This window comes from Phyllosticta capitalensis, assembly GCF_038381095.1.
Source record: "Phyllosticta capitalensis strain CBS 128856 chromosome Unknown BKA78scaffold_6, whole genome shotgun sequence".
Lineage (NCBI taxonomy): Eukaryota > Fungi > Ascomycota > Dothideomycetes > Botryosphaeriales > Phyllostictaceae > Phyllosticta > Phyllosticta capitalensis.
In genome coordinates, this window is record NW_027117444.1 from 1414863 (window position 1) to 1437518 (window position 22656).

At 54.6% G+C, this 22656-nt stretch overlaps 10 protein-coding genes across 10 annotated transcripts; 4 read left to right on the forward strand and 6 right to left on the reverse strand.

Annotated features, from left to right (window-relative positions):
• Positions 1-93: 93 nt before the first annotated feature.
• BKA78DRAFT_353690 (uncharacterized protein) lies at positions 94-1017 on the forward strand (the record flags this gene model as incomplete). The annotated part of the gene is made up of 3 exons (XM_066891598.1): positions 94-106; positions 211-507; positions 572-1017. The coding sequence occupies 3 exons, from the start codon at positions 94-96 to the stop codon at positions 1015-1017; spliced, it is 756 nt and encodes a 251-aa protein (XP_066743477.1).
• A 1298-nt stretch (positions 1018-2315) lies between these two features.
• BKA78DRAFT_151870 (uncharacterized protein) lies at positions 2316-2744 on the reverse strand. Its single transcript, XM_066882955.1, has one exon. The coding sequence runs from the start codon at positions 2636-2638 to the stop codon at positions 2384-2386; it is 255 nt and encodes an 84-aa protein (XP_066743478.1). The 5' UTR covers positions 2639-2744; the 3' UTR covers positions 2316-2383.
• Positions 2745-2850: 106 nt separating this feature from the next.
• Positions 2851-6909, forward strand: BKA78DRAFT_296493 (uncharacterized protein; the record flags this gene model as incomplete). Its single annotated transcript, XM_066886628.1, has 4 exons — positions 2851-3396; positions 3447-3633; positions 3816-4320; positions 4368-6909. 4 exons carry the CDS (start codon positions 2851-2853, stop codon positions 6907-6909), a joined length of 3780 nt encoding a protein of 1259 aa, XP_066743479.1.
• A 1029-nt stretch (positions 6910-7938) lies between these two features.
• On the forward strand, positions 7939-8616 carry BKA78DRAFT_353692 (uncharacterized protein; the record flags this gene model as incomplete). The annotated part of the gene is made up of 4 exons (XM_066891599.1): positions 7939-8013; positions 8144-8196; positions 8255-8305; positions 8355-8616. The coding sequence occupies 4 exons, from the start codon at positions 7939-7941 to the stop codon at positions 8614-8616; spliced, it is 441 nt and encodes a 146-aa protein (XP_066743480.1).
• Positions 8617-8760: 144 nt separating this feature from the next.
• On the reverse strand, positions 8761-11471 carry BKA78DRAFT_151919 (major facilitator superfamily domain-containing protein). The gene is made up of 5 exons (XM_066882956.1): positions 10972-11471; positions 10476-10589; positions 9474-10376; positions 9027-9373; positions 8761-8935 (listed from the first exon to the last, which is right to left on the reverse strand). Exons 1-5 carry the CDS (start codon positions 11354-11356, stop codon positions 8861-8863), a joined length of 1824 nt encoding a protein of 607 aa, XP_066743481.1. The 5' UTR covers positions 11357-11471; the 3' UTR covers positions 8761-8860.
• A 208-nt stretch (positions 11472-11679) lies between these two features.
• On the reverse strand, positions 11680-13283 carry BKA78DRAFT_331985 (40 kDa peptidyl-prolyl cis-trans isomerase; the record flags this gene model as incomplete). Its single annotated transcript, XM_066889933.1, has 4 exons — positions 11680-12449; positions 12502-12756; positions 12866-12937; positions 13271-13283. The coding sequence occupies 4 exons, from the start codon at positions 13281-13283 to the stop codon at positions 11680-11682; spliced, it is 1110 nt and encodes a 369-aa protein (XP_066743482.1).
• Positions 13284-14725: 1442 nt separating this feature from the next.
• Positions 14726-16697, forward strand: BKA78DRAFT_151958 (uncharacterized protein). Its single transcript, XM_066882957.1, has 5 exons — positions 14726-15149; positions 15203-15269; positions 15317-15397; positions 15450-15483; positions 15533-16697. The coding sequence occupies exons 1-5, from the start codon at positions 15073-15075 to the stop codon at positions 16525-16527; spliced, it is 1254 nt and encodes a 417-aa protein (XP_066743483.1). The 5' UTR covers positions 14726-15072; the 3' UTR covers positions 16528-16697.
• A 401-nt stretch (positions 16698-17098) lies between these two features.
• On the reverse strand, positions 17099-18071 carry BKA78DRAFT_371617 (uncharacterized protein). The gene has a single exon (XM_066892711.1). It carries the CDS (start codon positions 17833-17835, stop codon positions 17185-17187), a length of 651 nt encoding a protein of 216 aa, XP_066743484.1. The 5' UTR covers positions 17836-18071; the 3' UTR covers positions 17099-17184.
• Positions 18072-18269: 198 nt separating this feature from the next.
• Positions 18270-19811, reverse strand: BKA78DRAFT_353696 (Rieske [2Fe-2S] iron-sulfur domain-containing protein; the record flags this gene model as incomplete). The annotated part of the gene is made up of 4 exons (XM_066891600.1): positions 18270-18361; positions 18455-18943; positions 19010-19481; positions 19539-19811. 4 exons carry the CDS (start codon positions 19809-19811, stop codon positions 18270-18272), a joined length of 1326 nt encoding a protein of 441 aa, XP_066743485.1.
• Positions 19812-20314: 503 nt separating this feature from the next.
• Positions 20315-21502, reverse strand: BKA78DRAFT_380554 (uncharacterized protein; the record flags this gene model as incomplete). The annotated part of the gene is made up of 3 exons (XM_066892973.1): positions 20315-20583; positions 20641-21364; positions 21413-21502. 3 exons carry the CDS (start codon positions 21500-21502, stop codon positions 20456-20458), a joined length of 942 nt encoding a protein of 313 aa, XP_066743486.1. The 3' UTR covers positions 20315-20455.
• Between the last annotated feature and the right edge of the window lie 1154 nt (positions 21503-22656).

Sequence of the window (22656 nt, forward strand, 5' to 3'; positions counted from 1 at the left end):
CATTTGAGCCGCCAGGTTATTTGTTCATAAACCCGTCTATTGACCCTCTCCACCCGCACTTTTTCCAACTTCTCCTCCCCATCCTAGCCCACCATGCCCGGCGTTCGTAAGTACCTGCCTGGACCCTCACCGCCATCGAGCTACGCGCACACACGCTACGCTGACGGCGAGCTTGCCCTGCGACTGCATGCTGACAGCAGACTTGCCTAGCTCCCGAATCCATGAACATGATGAAGAAGGTGTTCAAGAACATCTTTAAGCGCAAGAAGCCCAAGAAGGACGCGGCCACCAACGGAGCGTCCGCAAACCAGGCTGCCGGTACCGCAACAACTGAGCCTAATCAGCCTACTAAAACAACACCCGCTGCCGCCGCGCCCGCCGCCGCCCCTGCTGCTGCCGCTGCTGCTGCTCCTGCGGCAGCTCCGGCCGTCGACGCAAAGAAACCGGAAGAGCCTAAACCTGCGGGTGAAACTGACAAGAAGCCCGATACCGCAAAGGTTAACGATGGTAGGCGCTCATTTCCAAGGCGTTTCGTGAAGCGCCCTCTACAACGCAAGCTAACACTGGATAGCTCCGGCAACAAGCGAGCCATCTCCAGCACCTGCTGCCACTTCCACCGCCCCTGAGGCCGCACCCGCTTCGACCGAGCAAAAGGCACCTGAATCGACCGAACAAAAGACTGAGACCTCGACCGAACAAAAGGCTGCTCCCGAGACTGATGGCAAGCCCGCCGAGCCAGAGGCCAAGTCGACCCCAATCGAAGATACACCCCTTCCCAAGGTTCAGCCAGCACCAGGCATGTCTGCGACGAGTGGACCGCTTGACGACCACCCGGATCTTGATGCTGCACCGGCTGATGACAAGGAGGACAAGGAGGAAAGCAAGAATGTGGAGCCAGAGAAGAAGCTCGAGAAGGCCGAGACGCAGCCTGAAATCAAGACTGACGCTCTCGCGGCTGCTGCCGAAACCAAGCCTGAGGCCGCCTTCACTCCCCACGAAGCCAAAGAGGCCAAGTAAGGGCGACGCGCTGGAGGCACTCATCAACCAGGCGTTTGCATGGTAGAGAATATGTGGAAAGTCTCCAGGGAATTTGTGTGTCAAAAGAGACCGCGGTTCGGGGAGCCACCAGCTCTCGCATTCGTTTTTCCTTTTTTTTTTTTCGGCGCGCATTTGAGCAGATTTCCGAGTCCTCTCAGTTTCAGTCGTCGGTCATCTGCAAAGGTGTTTACTGTCGTTCCAGCGATCGTTTATACCCCTCCCAGTTCGCTATACCCAATTCGAAGCAGTTGAAGTTGGATTTTCGTGTCTAAATTTGACAGCGCTTGGCTTTTTTTTTTTGCTCCCTGTTCCTTCTGCAGACAATCAGCCGCATCACATGTCAGCCTGATTCAGATCTGAAATCGCCACTACGTTTTGTTCGTTTTGGACATGTCACGGCATATACTGTCTCGTTGCGTCGAGATGGACAGCGGACTTGCCTGAGATGGATATGCTAGGCATCAATGCCTTGTTGCCTGCGTGCCTGCGACTACCTATTTTGTGCGTCGTCGAATCATTGCATTGATGAACATGTCTCGTTTCTCGATACGTCGCGCTGCGTCTTGGCCCTCACACCGCGAGCTGACCTCTTGCTATAGGGTGGTACCTTGTACTTTGGAATTGAGAAAAGAGTACTAGTACTCTGTACTGATTGTTGCCGGTTTTAGAAGGTCGTACGACAAGTTCGCGAGGCGCATGCACAGGGGCCGCGGGCCAAATTTCCGGTTGATGGCGGATCAAAGCCACCGCAATGAACTCCAGATGTCTCTCTTGTCGTTCGGAAAAAGTGGATGACGAAGCCGCACGGACTGCACGAAGAAAATCGACTCACGACGAGGGTATGGGAACAGGCACTGGCAGTCTGCATGGAGACGCCGGCAGATGCGGCGCACGCAGACCAGGGTGGTGGAGAGGAAGAGTGCATAGGGTGGACCAGCAGGCCAAGGTATTCTGGCCGCAGCCGAGGCCGGGTGAGGTGATACAGACATGGACGGTGATGACGGCAGGGCACGGCGGCTCCAAGCGGACTTTTCTCATTGAGGCCGTCAGCTCAGCAGTCCCCAAGGTACAAGATGCGGGAGAGGCTGTCGATTCGACGCAGGCCAAAGGACGCTCAATGGTTCTCGTCCAAATTGGGCAGTGGCAGGGGCGGAGCGGCCGGTGCGGTCAGATGAATGACGGTGGAGGTGGGTTTGGTGGTGCCCAGTGATGTGGATGCGATGGAACATTAGGGTCGATGTCACGGTGTGCGGGTGGAAGCTGACATGCAGAGGCGACAGGCTCCAGCGTCCTGCAGGGGATGTTGATAGTCGTCAGTAGGTAGGGTTTGAACGAGACGCCAGCCCTACGACGCGACCCCACGAACCGCTTCAACGCTGCATCCAATTGCAACGGCTTTGGCAAAAATATCTCTCACTGTCTCGTCACGATGCCGATTGGCCGACCTCGAACTTCTCTCGACGCTCGGTGCCACCAGTCTGACAGGACAATTGCCCTCGACACCCATGGCCGCTTGCACACAGCTTACCGCCCCCACCCAAAGTCCAGAAAATGCGCCTCCAAGCCAGCGTCCGCATCGCACCATGATGCTGCCCTCCATCCACACCTCCTCAGCCGCACATACCCATTTTCCTTTCTCAATTGCTTGCGCCGGCTCCACCTGTTCCACCCGCTCCCCACTCGGCCTATATCAACCCCACTCACCCCCTACGCCGCTGTCGACATGAATCCTTCACAACCAATTCTACAACATCCCGCCACCAACTCAATCTTTCCTTGTCTCGATTGAAGAAGCAGTAGCCGCCGGCCGGAATGCCTTTGCAGAAACTCAGTAATCGTAATACAATTTTACCAATCGACAGAAGCGCCTCGTCTCAACTTCCATCCCGCGCTCCGTCTGTCTACGAGCCCGAAACGAGATCAGGTCCCCAGTCATCCCAGCAACTCCCAGACGAGCAACAAGGCCCGTCCCGACGCAGGATGCCTCGGCCCGAGCATTCTCCCCAAAAGTCGATCAACGACTTTTGGGACAAGTTCAACACCAAGCACCCTGGCAAGATCTTTACCATCCTCCCCGATAACCTGTACGCAAAGCGTGCTGCCCACCAGCGCCGCAAAGACCTCAGTCCCGGACAAAATGCTATTGCCTCGTACGCCGAGGCCGTTGCTCATTGCAAGGCCAAGGTCGACAAGATTGTCAAGGAGTGCAGGAGGATCAACCAAAAGTACAGAGATCCGCACTTTGACATTGAGGCCGATTTTCGGCGGAGCCGGGAGACGGGAGCCCCGCCCGACTGCTTGACAGCGTTGAACGAAACGACCACTGACCTCAAGCCCATGAGTGTCAAGAGAGTTGAAGTGAGTGCATTTTCAACGTCTGGCACATCAAGATGCTCATCACATGGCAGGACATTTTCGAAAACCCGCAATTCCTTATCCAAGGCGCCACCGCCAACGACATCCGCCAAGGCAACGATGGCGATTGCTGGCTCATGTCTGCGCTGTGCACATGCAGCAACAAGAAAGGTCTTATCGACCGGGTATGCGTTGCCCGCGACGAGATGGTGGGCGTCTACGGCTTTGTCTTCCACCGAGGTGAGTGAGACATTATCTGCTGATTTGCTTTTTCAACCTCTCTATTGGTACCACTACGCCATGTTCTGTATTTGGGAGCTGCACCACCCTACCCCTGGCGCCACGCTCCACCCGTCAGCCAACCATATCCCCACTTCACTCGGTTCCCCCGATACCAAGAAAATGGAACCCCATCTGACCAGATTTCCCAGATGGCGAGTGGATCTCCGAGGTCATTGACGACAAGCTTTACCTCATCAAGGAAGACTTTGACGAGTCTACCCGCGACCGTCCACAATGGCTGGAGATTCACAACCGGAAAAATCCAGACGATGCTTACCGCAATGTGATGCAAATCGGATCGACAGCTCTCTACTTTGCCCAGTGCAGTGACCCCAACGAGACTTGGCTGCCCCTACTCGAGAAGGCTTACGCCAAGGCTCATGGCGACTACGCTGCGATCAACGGCGGTTTTGTTGGAGAGGGTGTCGAGGATCTCACCGGGGGCGTCACCACTGAAGTCTTCTCGACGGACATTCTGGACAAGCAAAAGTTTTGGGAGGAGCTCATGAGAGTCAATGAAGACTTTCTTTTTGGATGCGGACAGATGGGTGGCATCTATGGCGAGCGCAAGGGCATCCAGGAAAGGCACGCGTACTCCATCATGGAGGCACGCGAGATTGAGGGCAACAAGCTCTTGAAGCTCAGGTATTTTGCCTTTCATGCCTGAGTATTCTTTTGCTAATATCTTGCAGAAACCCGTGGGGCAGGTCTGAGTGGAAGGGCGCTTGGAGCGATGGCTCCAAGGAGTGGACCCCTGAATGGATGCAAAAGCTGAACCACCGATTCGGAGATGACGGCGTGTTTTGGATCAACTACAAGGATCTCCTCCGCAACTACCAGCACTTTGATCGCACGCGGCTCTTTGGGCCGGAGTGGACAGTCACCCAGCAATGGACGAGCCTGAACGTTCCCTGGTCCGTCGACTACCACGACACCAAGTTCAGCATCACCCTTACCAAGCCGAGCTCGGTGGTCATTGTCCTCCAGCAGCTCGATGACCGCTACTTTTGTGGTCTCGAGGGTCCTTATGAGTTCCACCTCATGTTCAGACTGCACCGCGGCGATGAAGAAGACTACATCGTTCGTAGCAACGGTGCATACTACATGAAGCGTTCAGTCAGCACGGAGCTCGATCTTGAAGCTGGCAAATACACGGTTCTCCTCAAGATCACCGCAAAGAGATATCCTGATGAGAAGACATCGGAGCAAGTGGTTCGTGAGACGTGCCTTACACGAAGGGAGAAGCTTCTCTCCACCGGTCTCAGCTACGATCTTGCTCACGCCAAGGGCCAATTCCGCCAGCTGGAGCGAGAAAAGAAGCAACGGGAAAAGCAGGAGCGCAAAGAGTCTGAAAAGGCGCACAGAAAGAAGCAACACGAGAAGGCGCAAAAGTCGCGTCAAAAGCAGCGTGTCAGGACCCAGCGCAAGAGGGAAAAGCTTGCTGCTAAGCAAGAGGCCATGGCTAGTGGCTTCCCGACCCCTCGCTCGGTCGAGCCGCGAATGGAAGAGCAAGACGATAACCCGCTCGGTATCAGCGTGACGCAAGACGAGGTGGACGAGCGTCCTTCGATGCGCTCTCGTCACCGCGCCAAGTCTTCGACCTCGGTCAACACTATCCGCCTCGAGGCCGCGCAAAATGCTTTCCACGGCCGTGGTGGCTACAATGGCCGAGGAGGCTACAACGGAAGGGGTGGTTACAACAACGATAGTTCCGAGTCTTTCCCCGAGTTCGTTGCCAGCACCGAAGTGGGCGAGACTGGTGTCTCTTCTTCGCACCTCATGTCTCCCCACCTTACCTTTGAGGCTCCTACGCCTATCGACGGCCAAGGAGGATTTGGAGGCAGAGGTGGGTACAATGATGCCGAGGGATCTGCCCATCATTCCCGTGGCCACTCTCAGACCCTGCCTTCAAGTGGTTACGACAGACGCATCCCCGACATGACCTCCGTCGAGGGTCGTGTTTCTCCATCGGCAGACTTCCAGGGCCGAGGAGGCTACAACGGCAGGGGCGGCTACAATGGACGTGGCGGTTACAATGAGGCCCCTGAGGATTCGCAGCCCGTCAACGAAGGCCACCTTGAGCGAAGCCCCTCATCCCACGGGTACACTGGCCGAGGAGGCTACAACAGTGGTAGGGGAGGATACAACGACGCTCCCGAGTCTCAATCAGGTCCTCAGGCTGGCACGCCTCCTGTCGGCCGCAACCGCTCGCCCTCTGGATATGGCGGTCGTGGTGGATACAATGGACGAGGCGGTTACAATGAGACTCCTGAGCCTCCATCTACCACTCATCAACCTGGCACACCGCCAGTAGGCCGCAGCCGTTCGCCATCAGGCTACACTGGGCGCGGAGGCTACAACCAAGGAAGAGGAGGTTACAATGAATCGTCAGAGTCTCTGCCCGCTCCCGCTCAACAGCCCGGCACTCCCCCAGTCGGCCGCAGCCGATCGCCATCAGGATACGGCGGCCGTGGAGGCTACAATGCGCGTGGCCGTGACGGCTACAACGAGGGTCGCGGAGGCTACAACGAGGGCCGTGGAGGCTACAACAACGACGACACGAAGCCCGTCGACTCGCGCGGCTCATCTCCTGGCGCACCCATCCCCATCCGCCGCTCAACGCTCTCTCCGCACGTCGGTCCCCTGCCAGTGCGCCCCGGCCGCAGCATCCGCGCCAACAGCAACGGCGGCGGCTCGCGCTCGCGCGCCTCCTCCATCGCCGGCTCCCTGACCGCGCACCCGCTCGACCTCTCCGACTCTGACCTTACCTGGGACTCTGAGATCGACGGCGACACGTTGACGAGCGACTCGGAAGACGAGAACGACACTCCTCAACCCCACCATCACCAGCCGCAGCCGCACTCGCTCATCCCCCGCGCCCTCCTCCCACCGCCCGTCGCCGCTTTCGGCGATGACAACAACGGCCCCGCCAACGAAGCCGCCGCGCCCGAGGAAGACGACGACGAGATCGAGCGCGACCCGTGGAACGCGGTCGTTGTGGTTGGCCTGCGCGTTTACAGCAAGGACACGGACGTGGCCATTGAAGTCGTTCGGCCCGGCCAGGAGGAGCGCCGCAAGGGCAAGGGCCTGGATCGCAGCCTGGACGTCGACGACAGCTCCAAGGACGCGACGATGAGTGGCGGTCTGGCCAAGGCGGACGCGAAGGAGGATAAGGAGGTGTTGGAGGAAGTGGGGAGTGGTGTTGCCAATGTGGAGGTGTCGGCGTCGGGCTGAGGGGATGAGATGAGTTGGCGGGCAACTGCTTGGTATTGTATGCCTTGGGGTTTTGCGGTGCTTGTTGGCTGGCGTTTGTTATCTGCCTGCGTTGTTCTTTTGTTACGACTGCTCCGCTGTTGTCTTCATTCATTAACAACATCGTCACGAACTCTGCCATTCTTTTTCTTTTTTACGTTACGCAGTATAGACTTTGAATATGGTCATCATCCTAGAATTAGCAATGAAGCGGATGGACAAAAGTATGCGCATTCCCTGCACTACAATTGAAACGAGCTGGGCACGTGTGATTGGCACGCTAGCCTTGCGTAAAGACTGATGTCGAGCCGATGTGGGCAGCGAGGCACGACTCTTTCTGTCGTTTGGGCTCTAGTGCCTTTTTGCTCATGCAGCCGAGCAGATGCACAAAAGAAAGCTCATGATGTCCGACATGACCTTAACTTGGATGGCGGGTGGCTCGAGGTCTGAAAGTCCCAAGGCTTTCTCATGATCAAGTAAGAATACAGGGACGTGGGGAGCATATAAGCATCTGGTATCAAACATGTATTAGAGGGTGCAACCAAGACACGACGAGAATGATATGTGGAAGATATCTGGGCGGTGAGTTAGCATCTGCTCATCGCTCATGGCGGATGAGGAAGTCCGCAAGAGTGGAAATTCGGAGAGAGTGGGAGAAAAAGAACCTGCAGTCAACCAAGGTCTATGCTCAGCCTCTGTCGCAGTTCATCGCCAGAGCGCGGCTGCTAAACAGCCTGCGCCTGCGTCTGCATCGCATCGAGTGCTGTGGTCAAAGGTTGGGATCGAGGACCCTTAGGTCGACGAGCACTGCGACTTCTAGCTGTCGATGTGCAGGCGCGCTGGGCCTGAGGCGGCAGCGCGTCACGAGGCGTGGTCGATATTTGGGATCGATGACCCATAGACCGGCAAGCACTGATGCAGCTGCCGTTCCTGCTCTACGCACCGCCGGCACCTCACCTGGCGGCCGGTCTCTCTTGCACCAACCACCAACACCAACCACCAACCACCACCATGCCTCGCCAACGCCTCCTCCCCGCCGCTGCCGCCGCCGCCGCTAGAGGGGAGCCTGGTGCGCAGGCCCGTTCGGTAAGAGTCATCCACACGCCTCAGCTCAAGTCCTCAATCGTAGCCGTTGACGGCTTTATCATCTTCCTGCACGCGAAGATAGGAATGTCCTCACTTACTCTAGTTGATCTAACATGTATATTATGTTTAGGACGCCCTCAGGGCCAAGGAGTCTGCGCGTATGGCACGGCGACGGGCCCGAAGGTCAGTTACAACAACTTGTCTTCTTCTTTTCGGCAACAGGTTTTAACTCTGCAAATAGAGATGCTGCCGCTGCCGCTGCCGCCGCTGGTACTACTATGGGCCCCGCCCAGTAAGTCCAACTCAACCCTCCGTTCTGAAGCCAATTCTGATTAAGGTAGCCCCCTGCCCGCGCCCGCGCCCGCGCCCATGACAGAGCTCGAATCTGCTCATCCCGAAGAAGCTGAACGCGAGAAGGCTTTCCAGGTGAAGAGAGAGAATGAAGCCGAAGATGCCAACGCGAAGCCAGCTCGTGATGCCGCAAAGGCTGACGAGGGAATGAAGCGCCTCGAAAGTGAGGTTGCGAAAAGAAAGTTTGAGGGATGCGAAGAGAGCATTGCAGAGGGCAAGGAAGACGGACCAAAGAAGCAGAGGGTCAAATAACTCTCTATCGAAAGACTCCACCACCCGGACGCCAAATTGCACATCAGCCTACCCTGTCTCTACGTACGACCGATAACAGCATCAAGGCTCATGGATACAGCCTCTGATCTACCCAAAGTCACGGATTTCATGGCCTCCCATCTCTTATGTCGGCAATTGCAAATCAACACCCAAGCCCCAGCATCAATAGCAATCGATCTATCAATCACCAACCCCAATCACCTGGCCATCCCATCACCCTGCTCTACTCCTCCCGCTGTCGCTTCTCGTCCTTCGCCGGCAGCCCCAACGCCACGAGCATGGCAAGGAAGAAGATGATCTGCAAATTCGTCAGCCACCTGCCTTCAACACCCTTAAAGGCCCCAGTCTTCCTGGAACACGCGAGAACGACGAAAGTCGACGGTACATACCCCAGCAACCCAAAAAGGCAACCCAAGCCATGCATTATTATCCTTCTTGCTCTCACCACCGCTCAAATCGGCGCCGGCGCTGTACAGCGCGGCAAACGCCGCATTGCCGAGGAGGATGGCGGCCAGTTCGAAGAGGACGAGCGTTCCATACAGATTCCCGGTGCCGCTACCGTGGCCATGGCTAGACGATTGTTTGGTTCGGCGTGGAGAAGAGGATCGCGATGATGAGGATGACACCGATGATGAGCGGGAGGTGCGGGTCTTGGAGGATGTCGAGGCAGAGAAGTGGGCTACGAGACCACGCATGGTTTGCGTTATCCCGTTGCCGAGGGAGAGGAGGATGAGACCTGTGAGAGGTCATTTGCTTCAGTATATCCGGCTCCAATTGCAAATGCTGTGTGGCACATGAGAAGTTCAGGGTGAGAGAGAAAGATCGTAGGGACATACCAAATACCATGACTCCTGGCCCTCTATTGCCTGCTGCTCCAGCGCCTGCAACGCACCAGCATCCCGCTGCCAACATTCCCAAGCTCCCTCGTGCTATCCACACGTCCACCATGCGCGTACCAATCGCCTTGTCCCGTTCTTCATCCTCGCTCTGAATCCCCTCTTCTTGGCCCTCAACCTCATTTCGCCGCCCGCGTCTGACGCCGGCTCCAGTAAGCCACCGGCCCAACACTGGCAATCCGATGAGCACGGCGAGAGACAGAGCGCCCTTGATCGAAAGCAGGTACCCAGCTTGTGCGATAGTCCAGCTTAGTGCCGCCGATGCGTACTGCAGGAACAGCGTGTTTGACGCGAGGGCAAACGTCTTCAAGAAGACAATGAGAAAGACGAGGGAGAGAGGCGACAGGATGAACGCAAAAGACATGGTAGAAGGGAGAATGGCAGCCATTTTCTCCCGCAGGCCTTGGTGGTCCGATTGATGTTGCTGTGCTGCACTGGACCCAGCTGCAGGGGTTGCCTCGGAGGGTGACGATACCGCCGCACCCGAGTCTTTGCGAGCCGGAGTGGTGGTCTTCGAGGGCGATGCTGCGGGCTTGGATTTGATCAACGTCTCCGGCATGGCGATGCAAATGGGTATTGAGAGGAGAAGCACGGGAGTGGCAATCTCATACGGCAGCCATATGTCGCGTTCGAGGAGGGCAGAGCCTGCAACGGCGGCGAGCATGTCCGTGATGCGGATGGCTGCTCCCAAGAGATAAAAGGATGTGGTGCGCGCATGCTCGGGCGCGACGTCGACGATGATGGTGTTCATTATGGCGCCAATAACCCGATGGCCGCCTCCCAGGAACTGGAAGCCTGCCGCCGCCCAGACCAGACGGACGGGGAAGATTGTATGAAAGTAGCCTTGGTGGTGAGTTAGTGGGGACTCCCGAAATGGTCTTCGATGATGGTTCCGGTGGATGCAGTGAGCTGTCCAAGTGGAGACTATGTGTATGCACTTACAGACAAGTATCACCCACAAAAAACTCAATATTTGTCCGCACATCCCCATCAGCAGGACTGGTCTTCTTCCCCATCTGTCGGCTAGTCGTCCGAAAAACACCGTGCACATAAGACCTTGCGTGTGAGGTCAGAAAATCTCCAAGACACATGACCACGACTAAGGAGAAAAGTGCATGAATAAGAGGCTGGTCTCAGGAGGATAAGAAAAGGTGAACTTCAATGCCGTGTCTAACAGAATGATTTTCGCGCGAAACTTGATGGGAAAAGTCATGGGCAACTCAACAACAGTGGGACTTAAGGAATGAAGTTCCATTAAAGTTGATGGAGCTCAAGGCCATGGCGCAAGCGATTGTTCAGGCGATTGTCGAGAATCAGGGAAGCTTGTATTGATCCCGACCTTGTATACGCTTCAAGCCATAGCTTTCTGAACCGAGCCGAGTAATGATGTCCCCGGCTACTCATGGAATCAAAATGACAGAATGGCAAACTCGCTTACCAGGCACAGTTGTCAAGATTTTCAACACCGCCCTCAAATACGCCAACTCAACTTGTATATCCTTTACCTTGCAGTACTTTTCGGGCACGTAGGACAGAGGTGGGGGTCCTATCCGACGAGGCTCGTGGATGCGATAATAGTCGCGACAGACGGCCATCTCGAGGAGACGGACTTCGGGAGCGGCGGTGATACCATCGCCAAGATCTGCTACGAGGGAGAGTAGACCACAAAGAAGTGCCGCATAGGGCCAGTGGGTTGCTCGTGGACGTGTTAACCTGGTCGATGAGGCGTTGGACTCGGAAGCTACATCAGTGGCGAGTAGTGGAGTGGCTTCGTCCGGCTCGGTCAAGGGTGCTGGCACGGTCTTGATGGCGGACGAGGCCATCGCAAATTGAAGAAGCACGCGACAATGTAGGAACTTTGAAGAAGATGCAGAGAATGAATCGTACTTACCCCACGGAAGGGTAGTGGACTTGCCCGATGATATCCTTGCATAACCCCGCTGTGCAACCTGGAAATCCCGTGGCAACTGAGCCTATCTCTACCGTCGGACCTGGCAAACCTTGTCTTCTTTAAGCACGAGAATCAGGTGCAAGATAAGCCGTCGCACACCAAATGCCTGTCGCCGTCTTTTCAACGCCAAACATCTTCATTGTGGTGACTCTTCAGAATCAGTCCATGTCGATTGCAGATATGACGCCGTCAAGTCTACGAGAAGAACTTGGCGTACGCAGCCTTCTCCTTCTTGCGCACCTCTGCAAGCTTCTTCTTGGCGCTCGCCAACGCGTTGACAATGAGAGCATCATTGGGAGCCAGAGTCTGCGCTTCTTCGAAGTCCTTGATCGCCTCCTCCTCCTGCTTTCGAGCCTCAAGTGCCTGGGCCCGGCGGAAGTGTGCCTTGGCCTTGTCTGTAGGGCTCACATCTTTGACCTCCAAAGCCGACGAGGCACTCTTGATCGCGCCTTCGTAGTCCCTCAACTTGTTCTGCAGCAGCGCGCTGTTGTTGCTCAGGCTGAAACGCAGGGTTTGCAGCTGCTTCTCCGCGTCTGCGCCGTCCTTCTCTTCCACTTCCGGGTACTCGTTGAGGTAGCGCAGACCCTTTTGGTATTTGCTCAGGCCAAGGCGAACCTCGCCTGCCTTGAAAGCCTTGTTGCCCATGTCCTTGAGTTCCGACGCAATCTTGATGATCTCCGAAGCGCTGAGCACCTCCGCCTGGTCTTCAGGGAATTCCTCGTAAGGGTCGCCAGTGCTGTCGGGCACGCGTTCCGTGCACTTTTCGTAGTCGTCGCCAGTGAGCTCACCACAGTCGGCAATTATGGGATACTTGTCTGCGACCGGCTTGTCCTGGCCGCCGGTGGGCAAGTTCTCGATTTGGCGAACGATGGATTTGCCATTGATGACTTCACCGAAAACAACGTGCTTGCCGTCCAGGTGAGGCGTGGCGACAGTGGTGATGAAGAATTGAGAGCCATTGGTTCCTGTCCGCCTGTCAGCTTGCTGCAAAAGCCCCAAGGTTGCTGCGCAACGCACCTGGGCCAGCATTGGCCATGGACAGCAAGAATGGCTTCTCGTGCTTGAGCTCAAAGTTCTCATCCTCGAACTTCTCGCCGTAGATGCTCTCTCCACCAGTGCCATTGCCTGCAGTAAAGTCTCCACCCTGGATCATGAATTGTTTGATGACTCGGTGGAAGCCAGAGCCCTTGAAGTGAAGGGGCTTGCCGGACTTGCCCTCTCCCTTCTCGCCGGTACACAGGGCGCGAAAGTTTTCGGCGGTCTTTGGGACAACTAGCCATGGTAGGTTAACCAGGGTCGCGGCTAGTAAGCGGAGGAGAACTCACTGTCATTGTACTACGGAAGTCAGTACCGGATCAGAGAAAGGCAAAGCGGTATAAACGTACGAGCTCAAGAGCAATGCGACCAGCAGGCTGCGTGCCAATCTGGATGTCGAAAAAGACACGGCTGCGCTCTGGAAATGCTGGGTCAGCGCCAAAGTCGCATGTGGGGAGTGAGACTAGGCATACTTTGCTCTGCCATTGTGAATTGGTAGGAAGAGGTGGAGTGGTGAGAGTTGAGGTTGGAAAGATCAGAGGTAAACCAGTTCTCAGATCAAGATTTGAAGCTCGCAGAGCTATATGCGACCTAAGGCAGATGTTGACGACGTGAAGAAGGCGCGGCAGAGCAGCTGCTTCACGAAGATTCCAACGCGCAGCAGAGCGGTCTGTGCACTAGCCAAGCCGCCCGGCGGGTAGGATGTAGCCGCAACACCACAGCAGCCATCACCAACTCTCTACCTCTTCACCGAACGCGTCCATGGCAGACTCATCTTCACTTGCTCAGCCAACTGGTATCTCATGGATTCGTCCATCTCCAGACCCCAATTCCTCTCAGATCCATGTCTTTCGATGCTGGTGCTGTCCACAAGCCGAGGGAGCAGCGGTTTGGAGAGACGTCGACGCAACTTCGCCCAAAGTCCTTCTAACCTGCAGCCGTGGTCTCTTCGCCTGCCGCAATCCTCAATCGTAAAGGCGTCCTTCCACGTCTTCAATGAACTTGTCTGTCTTGCTTGGGAACAGGCACGGTACGCTCCCTGGCTCATCTAATGAAGAGCTTTACGAAATCTCTCGTTGCCGTGCATCTTTCATTTGCCAGATTTTTCTACCGTCATGTGGCTTGCAGCATCATCTGGTTTAGATTTCATTCAGCACCATCCCCGAATTCGGAAGCGACTTTGATGTTTTCACAAGAATCACCGATGTTGCCGTGGTCGCTTGCAACTACAATCGATATTCGAGTCGTGCTCAAAGCCAAGGCTCACGTTATGACGTTGCAAAGTCCGAAGTGTCCTCGGCCATATCACACCGAACCCTCGGACTGCCTCTTTTGTCAAAAAATCTTATCTCGCTTCCCGGCAATAGCTCCGGATGCTTCCAGGTGCTATCTCTGGATCTTGACTCTTTGCCCTGGATTTTGGGCTCTTTAGGAGGACGGCCGCCCAAAGCTTGGTAGCCTGTAGATCTAGGGCTCCGGTTCGGCCGTCCAGGAGAGCGGCTGCGGAGCCTTGTGTTTGAAGTTGCAACACCGAGGCTCAACTCCTACACTCTGATGACTCGGCAGACCGGTGAACAGTCAACATCATCCAACAACAAACCCCGGCCAGGGCATCTCGAAGAAAATTCTCACTTTTCGGTGTTCCATACCGGCGAAAGATTCAGGATCTGGAGACGATGCAGTTTCTTGCCGCATTATCCTCCATATTCCAAGTCGCTGGGTCAAGATTGTCAAGATCTAGGGCCTAGGATGAGTGAATGCTCCATGCATGCAGGGGTTCAATCTTGGACCCAAGTCGAAGGAACCACAACTGGAGAAAGCCGTCCCACGACCCACCGAGAAACGTGCCGTCCGCGCGTCCGAGTAAATCGCCATTCCCAAACATCATGCACTTTTCGAAATGTGCTCTTGCCGTTGATCAACTAAAGTCGGGTATTGTGTGCACCAACAGACTGCTGTTGCGACGGCGCCTTCTAGATTTTTCCCACGGACTCACATTTCTTGCCTTTAAAAAGGCGTGAACCCAGCCCGTGGCTCTCTGCCGACTGCCGACTGCATAACCGTCATCAACTCTTCGCGCGTATTGAGCACGATCTACGCACGCACGCCGTTTTCTTCTCCACTAGCACCAGAAACTGCTCCGTCACTGGGGATGTGGAGCTGCTCCTTCCCGTTCTTGCATGCAGATCAGCAACTTTGCGAGTCCGATGTGTGGCCGATGGCAATCTTGCCGGCGCATTGGTCTTCAGGACCATTTCAGGAAGGATCTAAGCCATATCCCGTAAATGTTACGGTGATTTTCAACGCTCGCACACATCTTAGGGGGCCCTTTTGGCACTGCTCAAAATCAGCTGAGCGCTTGGACCTGTCTGAGAGATGCGTGCTCCCCATTCTTAAAGCCCTGTGCTCGAGGGCCGCGCTCAATATTTACAGGTCGGTCCCGTAGACACAAAGGCCCACTTTTGCGCCGTGGATATACACCTTGCTCTTTCTTTTGGTGATGGCGAGTGATAGGACATTTCCTCAAACATTGGCATAGCCGTCATTCCAAACATGTGGGATCTCCAGGTTACTGCCCTCATTACATCATTCCTATTGAGCAGTATATCTACAATTTTTGTGTTGATGAGGCAAGTCTCTCCCTATGAGAACAGGTGCTGCAGCTCTTCTGACAAGTCAACAGACTATACTGCAATGTGGCAGTCATCAGGAGGGCCGGACTGGCAGATGCCATGATATCGATAGCATTGGTAAGATGGCAGGAAAGTTCCTCGTCGCAACATGCTGACAAGGATAGATCTTGACATGGGGCATCACCATTGCGAATGTTTTCCAAATTCGCTTCGGCGCTGGTGCACCATTCACTAGAGCTGAAGAGGTAAGCATCAAGACCCCGGGTTATCTCGTCCATCATTTTCTAACAAGACCAGACTCTTGCCTTTCTGTTGGGAACTCTGAAGTCTTGTAAGGACTCACCCGAATGGAACTAGAAACATCCAACTGACAATCTTAGGGTACGCGTATCAGATTCTATACCAGGTCGATCTGCTGTTCATCAAGCTTTCCATCCTCTTCTTCTACCGGACGATATCCGAGCACCGCTGGTTTCGCAGATCTGTCTATGCCGCAATGGCAATCGTGGGAGCTATCGCGCTTTCTTTCATCCTGACCAACGCCTTCCAATGTCCGTCACCCTCGGACGCCTTTACCATGGACGTCTTCATTCCAGGCAAATGTCTCGACCGGGAGACGATGTGGATTGCGCAAGCAGCAATCAACATCGCAACCGACCTCATTATCGTCATGCTTCCAATGCCTCTACTTTACAATCTGCAAATCACAAAGGCAAGACGAATTACACTCATGGCGATCTTCAGTGTTGGGCTCGTTGCTCTCGTTTCTTCCATATTGCGGCTGGTCAACGTTGTCATTTGGACACGATCGGACGACCAAGCTGAGAGCGGAGGCCGCATCATCCTTTTCACCAACATAGAGGTGAATGGAGGCATTATGTGCGCATCCTTTCCGGCTATCAAGGCACTGTGCACCACTGCCATGGCCAAGGCAAAGAACCGAATAGCTTCGTCAAGCTTTGCAGACACCCTACGTGGCTCTGGAAACAGTCGCTCGAAGAGTGCGAAAGCCTCAAGACTCAGCTCCAAAGTCAACAATCCAGAACCCGGAAACAGCATGTCTTTGCAGACGCTGAAAAGCGCCAAGAGCCAGGCACGACGAATTTCGCAGACCATTACAAACTCAACAAGAAGTCGGACTGAACAAGATCCAAACGCGAGCGACGAGTGCTTGTTCATCGACGAGACGGGACAGTCTCGTGTCGAGTGCTACAGAGAAGAGACAGAGCCCGATTGGCAGCAGTCCGGAATGACGAGCCCTCCTCGAGCATTTTTGAAGGGAAATGGCATCGTCAAGAGCATGTCCGTTAATCAGACGACCTCAGAGGCATCGGTGCCAACTCAACAGTACTATCGGCAACACTTCCTCCGATAGCGAAACTGGACTTGGAAAGAAAATTAATTTGTGGTTCGCGCTCTGGACAGCATGACAACCGGCGTTTTATGGAATTGAATTTGGCGACAATGAGATACGGATCCGGCGTCAAAAGATTTGCGACATATTGGTTTCCCTGGATTTCTTTTGGAGGCATGTTACGAAGACATGGGAGTTGCATGGAGAATGATGACCAACACGAGATGCAATGACAGCGATAGAGAGTTTTGTTTGGGCTGGATGAATCTTCTAGCAGCAAAAGTCACTCCACGTACCACGGCCAAAAGATTGTGTTCCTAGTGACCCGATCACAATGGATTCCCCGATGGTGAGATCATCATGCTCTCTTTCCGGGCGGCTGGAAAGCGATTCGGGCCTCTTTTACCTGGGCTTGTTAAGCTCTACCTCCCAACGCCTCTCACATCACTTACAAGCATAAATTCGGCACTGAACTTTGTATCACAGAGTTGGTGGGGTGGAACCTTCTTCCCAATAAGGGTAACCCGCCCCGAAACCATCAACGATTGACGGATTTATCCAGAGTGGATGCGGGGTGACAACGGTTGACGGCAGGCCGCTCTGTTGGTGTTGCAAATCGCAACGCAAGTCAAAGTCATACGTTGGCCGCCCAACGTACCTTCTCGCATACTCCCATCCTCAAGAAGCAAATACGAAAAGTCCCCCACTCTTTCCTTCCACGGCGAACGTTCTTCGCGAGATCGTCAGGGGTGATGTTGAAACAAGCGCCCACTCTACCGCCAGAAGCGACACTGTGAAGGTGGGTAGGTGGCGCGCAACTCCACACGTGGTCAGGGTGAGGTTCAAGGATGTTCTCGACTTTTCAAACGCCGATGGTGGGCACTGGTGGGAAGTATCTTTTTTCCAACTCGCGCCCCGCCGTTGACCTCCACCATCAACCGCTTGGGGCAATTCTGGAGAAGCAGATGACATTCCCACCCGTCGTCCTTCTCGTCGGTCGCCGTCCGGATCCGACCGTATTCGCAACTCGTCGTGCTGCTGCGACGCCTTCGTCGGCTTCTGCGAGGAGACGGGAGATGCGCCACCGACGGGACGTGAGGAGACCTCCTCGAGACTTCCCCAGACATCAGCAATAGCGGCCCGGGACATACATGCGGAGCTATGGCCTCCCGAGCCGGTGTTTGAAGTGAAGTGGACCAAGGTGTCGGCCTCGCACCCGATTCGGGATAACTCGGCAGCTTCCGGCCGGCGAGCCGATCCGCTATGGCTGTCGGCCTGGTGGGCCTTGAGGTGAAATGCCGACCGGCTCGATACCGAACCTGCAGCCATGCCTTGTTGGCCTCATTGTGGCTCTCTTTACTTCCCATGGAGTCCTAGTTTGTGTGTTCCTCCAAGGAAGGTCATTTGAACTGATTGGAGCATCGAGGGGATCAAGGGGGTACCCCCTGTGGAGTCGGACAGAACCTTCTTTTGGAAGCTAAGGTGGACCCCGTCCCACGCGACTTTAGGGTCTCGACACTCGGTGTGAGATATGCATAGGGCTTTTGCAAATACAGGGACTTGATTGGGGTTGTTTGAAGGCTTAAATTAGGGGCATGGTTTAGTAATGGTGGGAGCGATGCTAACATCAAAGGGTTCGCTTCCTTACTTTAACAACCCGGTGGAGTGTCAGCTATTAGCCAAACCCCCTGTCAACGCGTCGTCCCCATACTTTCGTCCGTAGGTATGTATCTACGTCCGTTTGCCGCCCTTCAGCCTGGGCTTTACCAATCCAATTCGCTCCGAGGACCCATTCTTCCAAACACATCCAAGTCCGGCGCTTTCGGTTTCAAACAGCTGCCCAATTGCTTGCACACTGCAAAAAAAGTCAACTCAGGATTCCACAAGGAGAGAAGATCTTCGTGGCCAAACAGACGAATCAAAAAGATCCAAATAGGGGCAGACTCACGCATATCCGCCTGGCTGTATCTGTTGCTGACACCGGATTCTCGACTTGCCGGCCATAACTCTTTACCCGCTTTTCTCTCCGCCTTCAGATGATGCTTCAAGTCGTCCAGAATGCTGGCCTGCAAAAGGGTATTCCTTCGCCGCGCCCGCCTCGCCGCCTTTTCAGCGAAAGTCACATGAGCTTGAACCTCATGCTGGATTCTGTGGATCGCCGCATCAGCCTGGGCATTATCGCCAGGCCAATTGAGGTAGACCTCGCAACGAAATGATGTCTGGCCAGCGGACGATGGGTGAGCAGAGAGCGTGTACCACAGCCTCCCGCCGTGGGAGACATGAAGTGAGCTCAGGCAGTGGCTGTCAAGAGCAGCATGGGCATCCCCTGGATTCTGGACGCCCGGCCACACAAGGGGCACTCTGGAGGCGAAGAAGTTCTTCCAGCCGTTCTTGAGAAGAGGGACCGTGGCGAACCCGTTTCGTTCAAAGTAGTCGACTGCATGATTCTCAGCCCCCGCAACTTCATATAGATCTTTGAGGAGCGTTGAAGCGTCTGACTTACCGGCCTGTTTCCAGTTGAGGTCTGCATCAAATTCGAGTTGGGTGAGCGGAGCGGAGCGCTCAGAAATCCGCCACCCCCTTGCCAGGAGGTCGATACCTGCGACGTTGGGTGAGAGAACCTGCGCCTCGCTGCTCAGGTTGACGAAGACGAAGCCCTGGCTCGTTGTGTGGACATGCAATTCAAACAAGCTATTCTTGGATTTGTCAAAGTTCTCAACATCTTCGAAAGCCGGTGCTTTCACCAAACGACCCCTGGTGTCGTAACTCCATCCGTGGTAGCGGCATCCCAGGACCGTAGAAGAACCGGATTTCTTCTTGGTGATAGTGTATGCCCGGTGACGACAAACATTATGGAACGCGCGGATCACGTGGTCCTTTCCAAGGATGACGAAGAATGGGTACGAGGCCATCTGGAAAGCGTGGTAATCCCCGGGTTTGGCAAAGCGGCTGCGGTGTGTGACGAAAAGCCATTGCTGTACCGTTCATCAGGTACCCGTCGTCGACCTGTCTGGCATGGCTCATTGCCTCACCTTGCTGAAAATGGCACGACGCTCGAGCTCGTATATTTTTTTACTGTGATGCCAGTCCTCGGGGTACTGAGGACTTGACTCGACAATGGGACTATCCGAGTCTTCATCTTCTTCAAGGATTGTCGGCGGTCTTGCACTGGGTGCAAATATGACCGCAAGAGGTTTCGGCTTTGTTTCTGAAGATGCGTGGTGGTAGAAGAAGATGTAGACAGAGATCGCCAACACCGTAGGAGGTATAGCGAGACAGAACAGGCCGATCAGGGGACCCTCCATCTCGAAACAAACAGAGTCCAATCGGCCAGCAAGCAGTAAGTCGACGTGAACTGTTGATCTTAAGTGTCGTCACGATGCGGCTGAGGACTGCTTCGCGAATTGATAGCGCAACGTTGATCCAGCAAGCGTGCTATCGAGCCTTCCCGGTTTGGTTATGGAATCCTGGTCCAGTAGGCGGTCCAGAAGGTGAATGAGAGCTTTGGACTTGCGTGCAGTATCAAAGCGAGCGACGGGGAATGGATCGCAATTCCGTTTTGGGGGTGGAGTGGTGGGAGTTAGCCCTGCATGTACCCCGCCTATCAACGGGCGGAGGGCGGGATGTTGTGGTAGTTTCAACTTGGCCGCCTGCAGGCGCAAGAAAACAACAGAGATGGAGGTGTAACGTCCACCAAATCCTGCCTGCCGCGCCACGCGAACGAACTCCTGCTGACCACACCAATCCTGTGGCGTCAACGTCATCGCTTCCGGCTTTTCCGGAAAAGGAAACCCTATTTTATCTGGTCCGAGACACGAGCTGTATTTTTCATGCTGCTTGATCGAAACGAAGAAAAGATGGTGCAAAAGCAATTCAATGTTTCTCGGAAGACACCTGGTCTCTAGTCGCAGCTGGTCGCACAAGAAGACTGCTTCATATCCGCGCCTCTCTAGCAGACTGCGAGAGACTGTTGCTCCACCAACTCCGGATCCTTCGCTTCAGTGGCTTGTTGGTCAGGAGTCCGCTGCTCGGCTTGATGCTGGTCAAACACCATGTCCAGCACACGATTCTGGTAGACTGTGCACTTGTCAGTTTGAAAATGAGCACGCGCGCAAATCCCGGTCAGCCACTCACAGGACACTCCGTTCTCCTTGTTCGGATTGAGAATTCCCTCGGCGTAGATGCCCTTCTCCAGATTCTCTTGCGCCTTTTCGCATAGTTCATAGTCTTCCAATGCGACTTGCCGAACGAACTTGTAGTACTCTTCGAACTTTTCTCCTGACTCCATGTGGTAGTAGTCAAACTCCATGCGAGTGGTTCCGACTTTGTCTGTCGGACACACTCGAAAGCTCGACATGCCGCCGCCGTACACATTCAAGGTACAGTTAGGGAAGAAATACAAGAAGAGACCATCGTCAGGCTTCTTGGGGTCCGCAATGTGTTGCGAGAAGTTTTTGAAGTTCTTGACCGAGTAGAAGGTTGGCGGATAAAAGACGGAGAAGGACGGATGCGTGTACTGGCAATGCAAGCATTCTTGGTAGCCGTCGACCATGGTCTTCCAGTTGAATCGCCCCTCGTACTTGATGCTGCGCCGGTGCGGGAGCTTGGTGAAGTCGACCCGGCCGAGCAGTTGCAGCAAGTCTGGGAAGAAGTCTTCGAAGCTGGGCGCGTCGTCTGATATGGTGGCGAAGAGAAGTCCCGTTGGTGTGACATGGCTTCGTACCTCCTGATCTGTATCTTTTTTGACGACTTTCAGCGTACCATCATCGTCTTTTGTGACAAGGAGCGGTATCTGTGCGACCTCGTATTCGACGCTGTCTTCAAGGAAGCGTGTTGCGGGACCCATAAGATACCATGACTTCGAAACGTCAGCTGAGTCCAGTTAAAAGGTCCTTTGTAGACGTACCTTGAAGAATACAGCTCTGCGTTCAAGCTCGTACAGCTCCTGGGTGGTATACCAGGACGCGGGAAGAGTCCTTGGGAGGTCGCCATCCATGATGAAGTACCTGCGCTCAAACGCGATCGCAAATCAGTCTCTGGACATTCCACCTCAGTTCCTTAATAGCTTCGCACGCTGAGCTGGACCGGCAAGAAGAAGGCGTCTCCTGGTCCACAATGCCTAAAAGAGTAAGGTATTCCACCCTGCGCCAAACGAGAACATGCAGCTGAGCTGCGCCGCCAATGAGGCATCGTATCAAGCCTATCATCAGCGAGCTCCCCTCATCCCAAAAGACAGCGCGTGCACGCTAGATAGCTCTCAACGCCAGACGGCGCTTGTCCGGTTCGAGTATCGACGTTCTGCAACCAAGTATGCAAGGTCTGGCGCTATTCCTCAGGGGTCTCGGGACGACGGGCCGTCCTATCAGACCCATGTAGATGCGGGATCGGTGAATATGAAGTGCGCAGCGGACGGACAGGCGGGCTGTTTCGGAGGATACCGACTTGTTGCCCAATCATCGCCTCTGCCTGAAAAAGAATCCGGATGACAATGGTCGGGGGCGGAAATTTCACATTGAACGCGCTTTGATTGGCGCACTATGAGCTTTACACGCGGCGACATCTCGCATATCAAGTTGTTTCTTGATTGCTTTTTGCTTCATCTTGAGTCGTGGGGCTGACGCTGTTCATGATTAGTTCTTTTTTCTTGTAGAGATATGTGCCTCGTCCAACGCAAGGCCCACGAGAGACGCTTGCCGGAGATTGCAAGACAATTCACGCGATGCCTCACTTGAAATTGGTACAATAGAATCGGTTTGTCGCCATCATGATGTTGGAGACTCAAGTCGCGCAGTACACGTCGAGCTATCTCTCAATTTGTCGAGTCTTCGTTCTTCGCCATCGGAGTCCGATATCAAAAGTTCCTCGCTGCTTAGGTTGAGTCCAAGTCTTTCGTAGTTGTGACTTGCCGGTCCCATCTTGGAAGGTAGCACGGAAATGGTGGGGTGAACCAAAGTAGCAACACGCCACTGCACTGAAGACGCTATGCGTGCCTTCCACCTACCTCATCAGGTCTCGTAGTTCACAGGCCTTTGAAGTCCATCCAAATTGGAACATGTTTTGCTTTGCGCCTTTTGAACTCCGGATGTCTACCGTATGCGCTCACTATTCACTCGATGGCTCATCCAGCAGACCGCCACGCAATTTTCATCT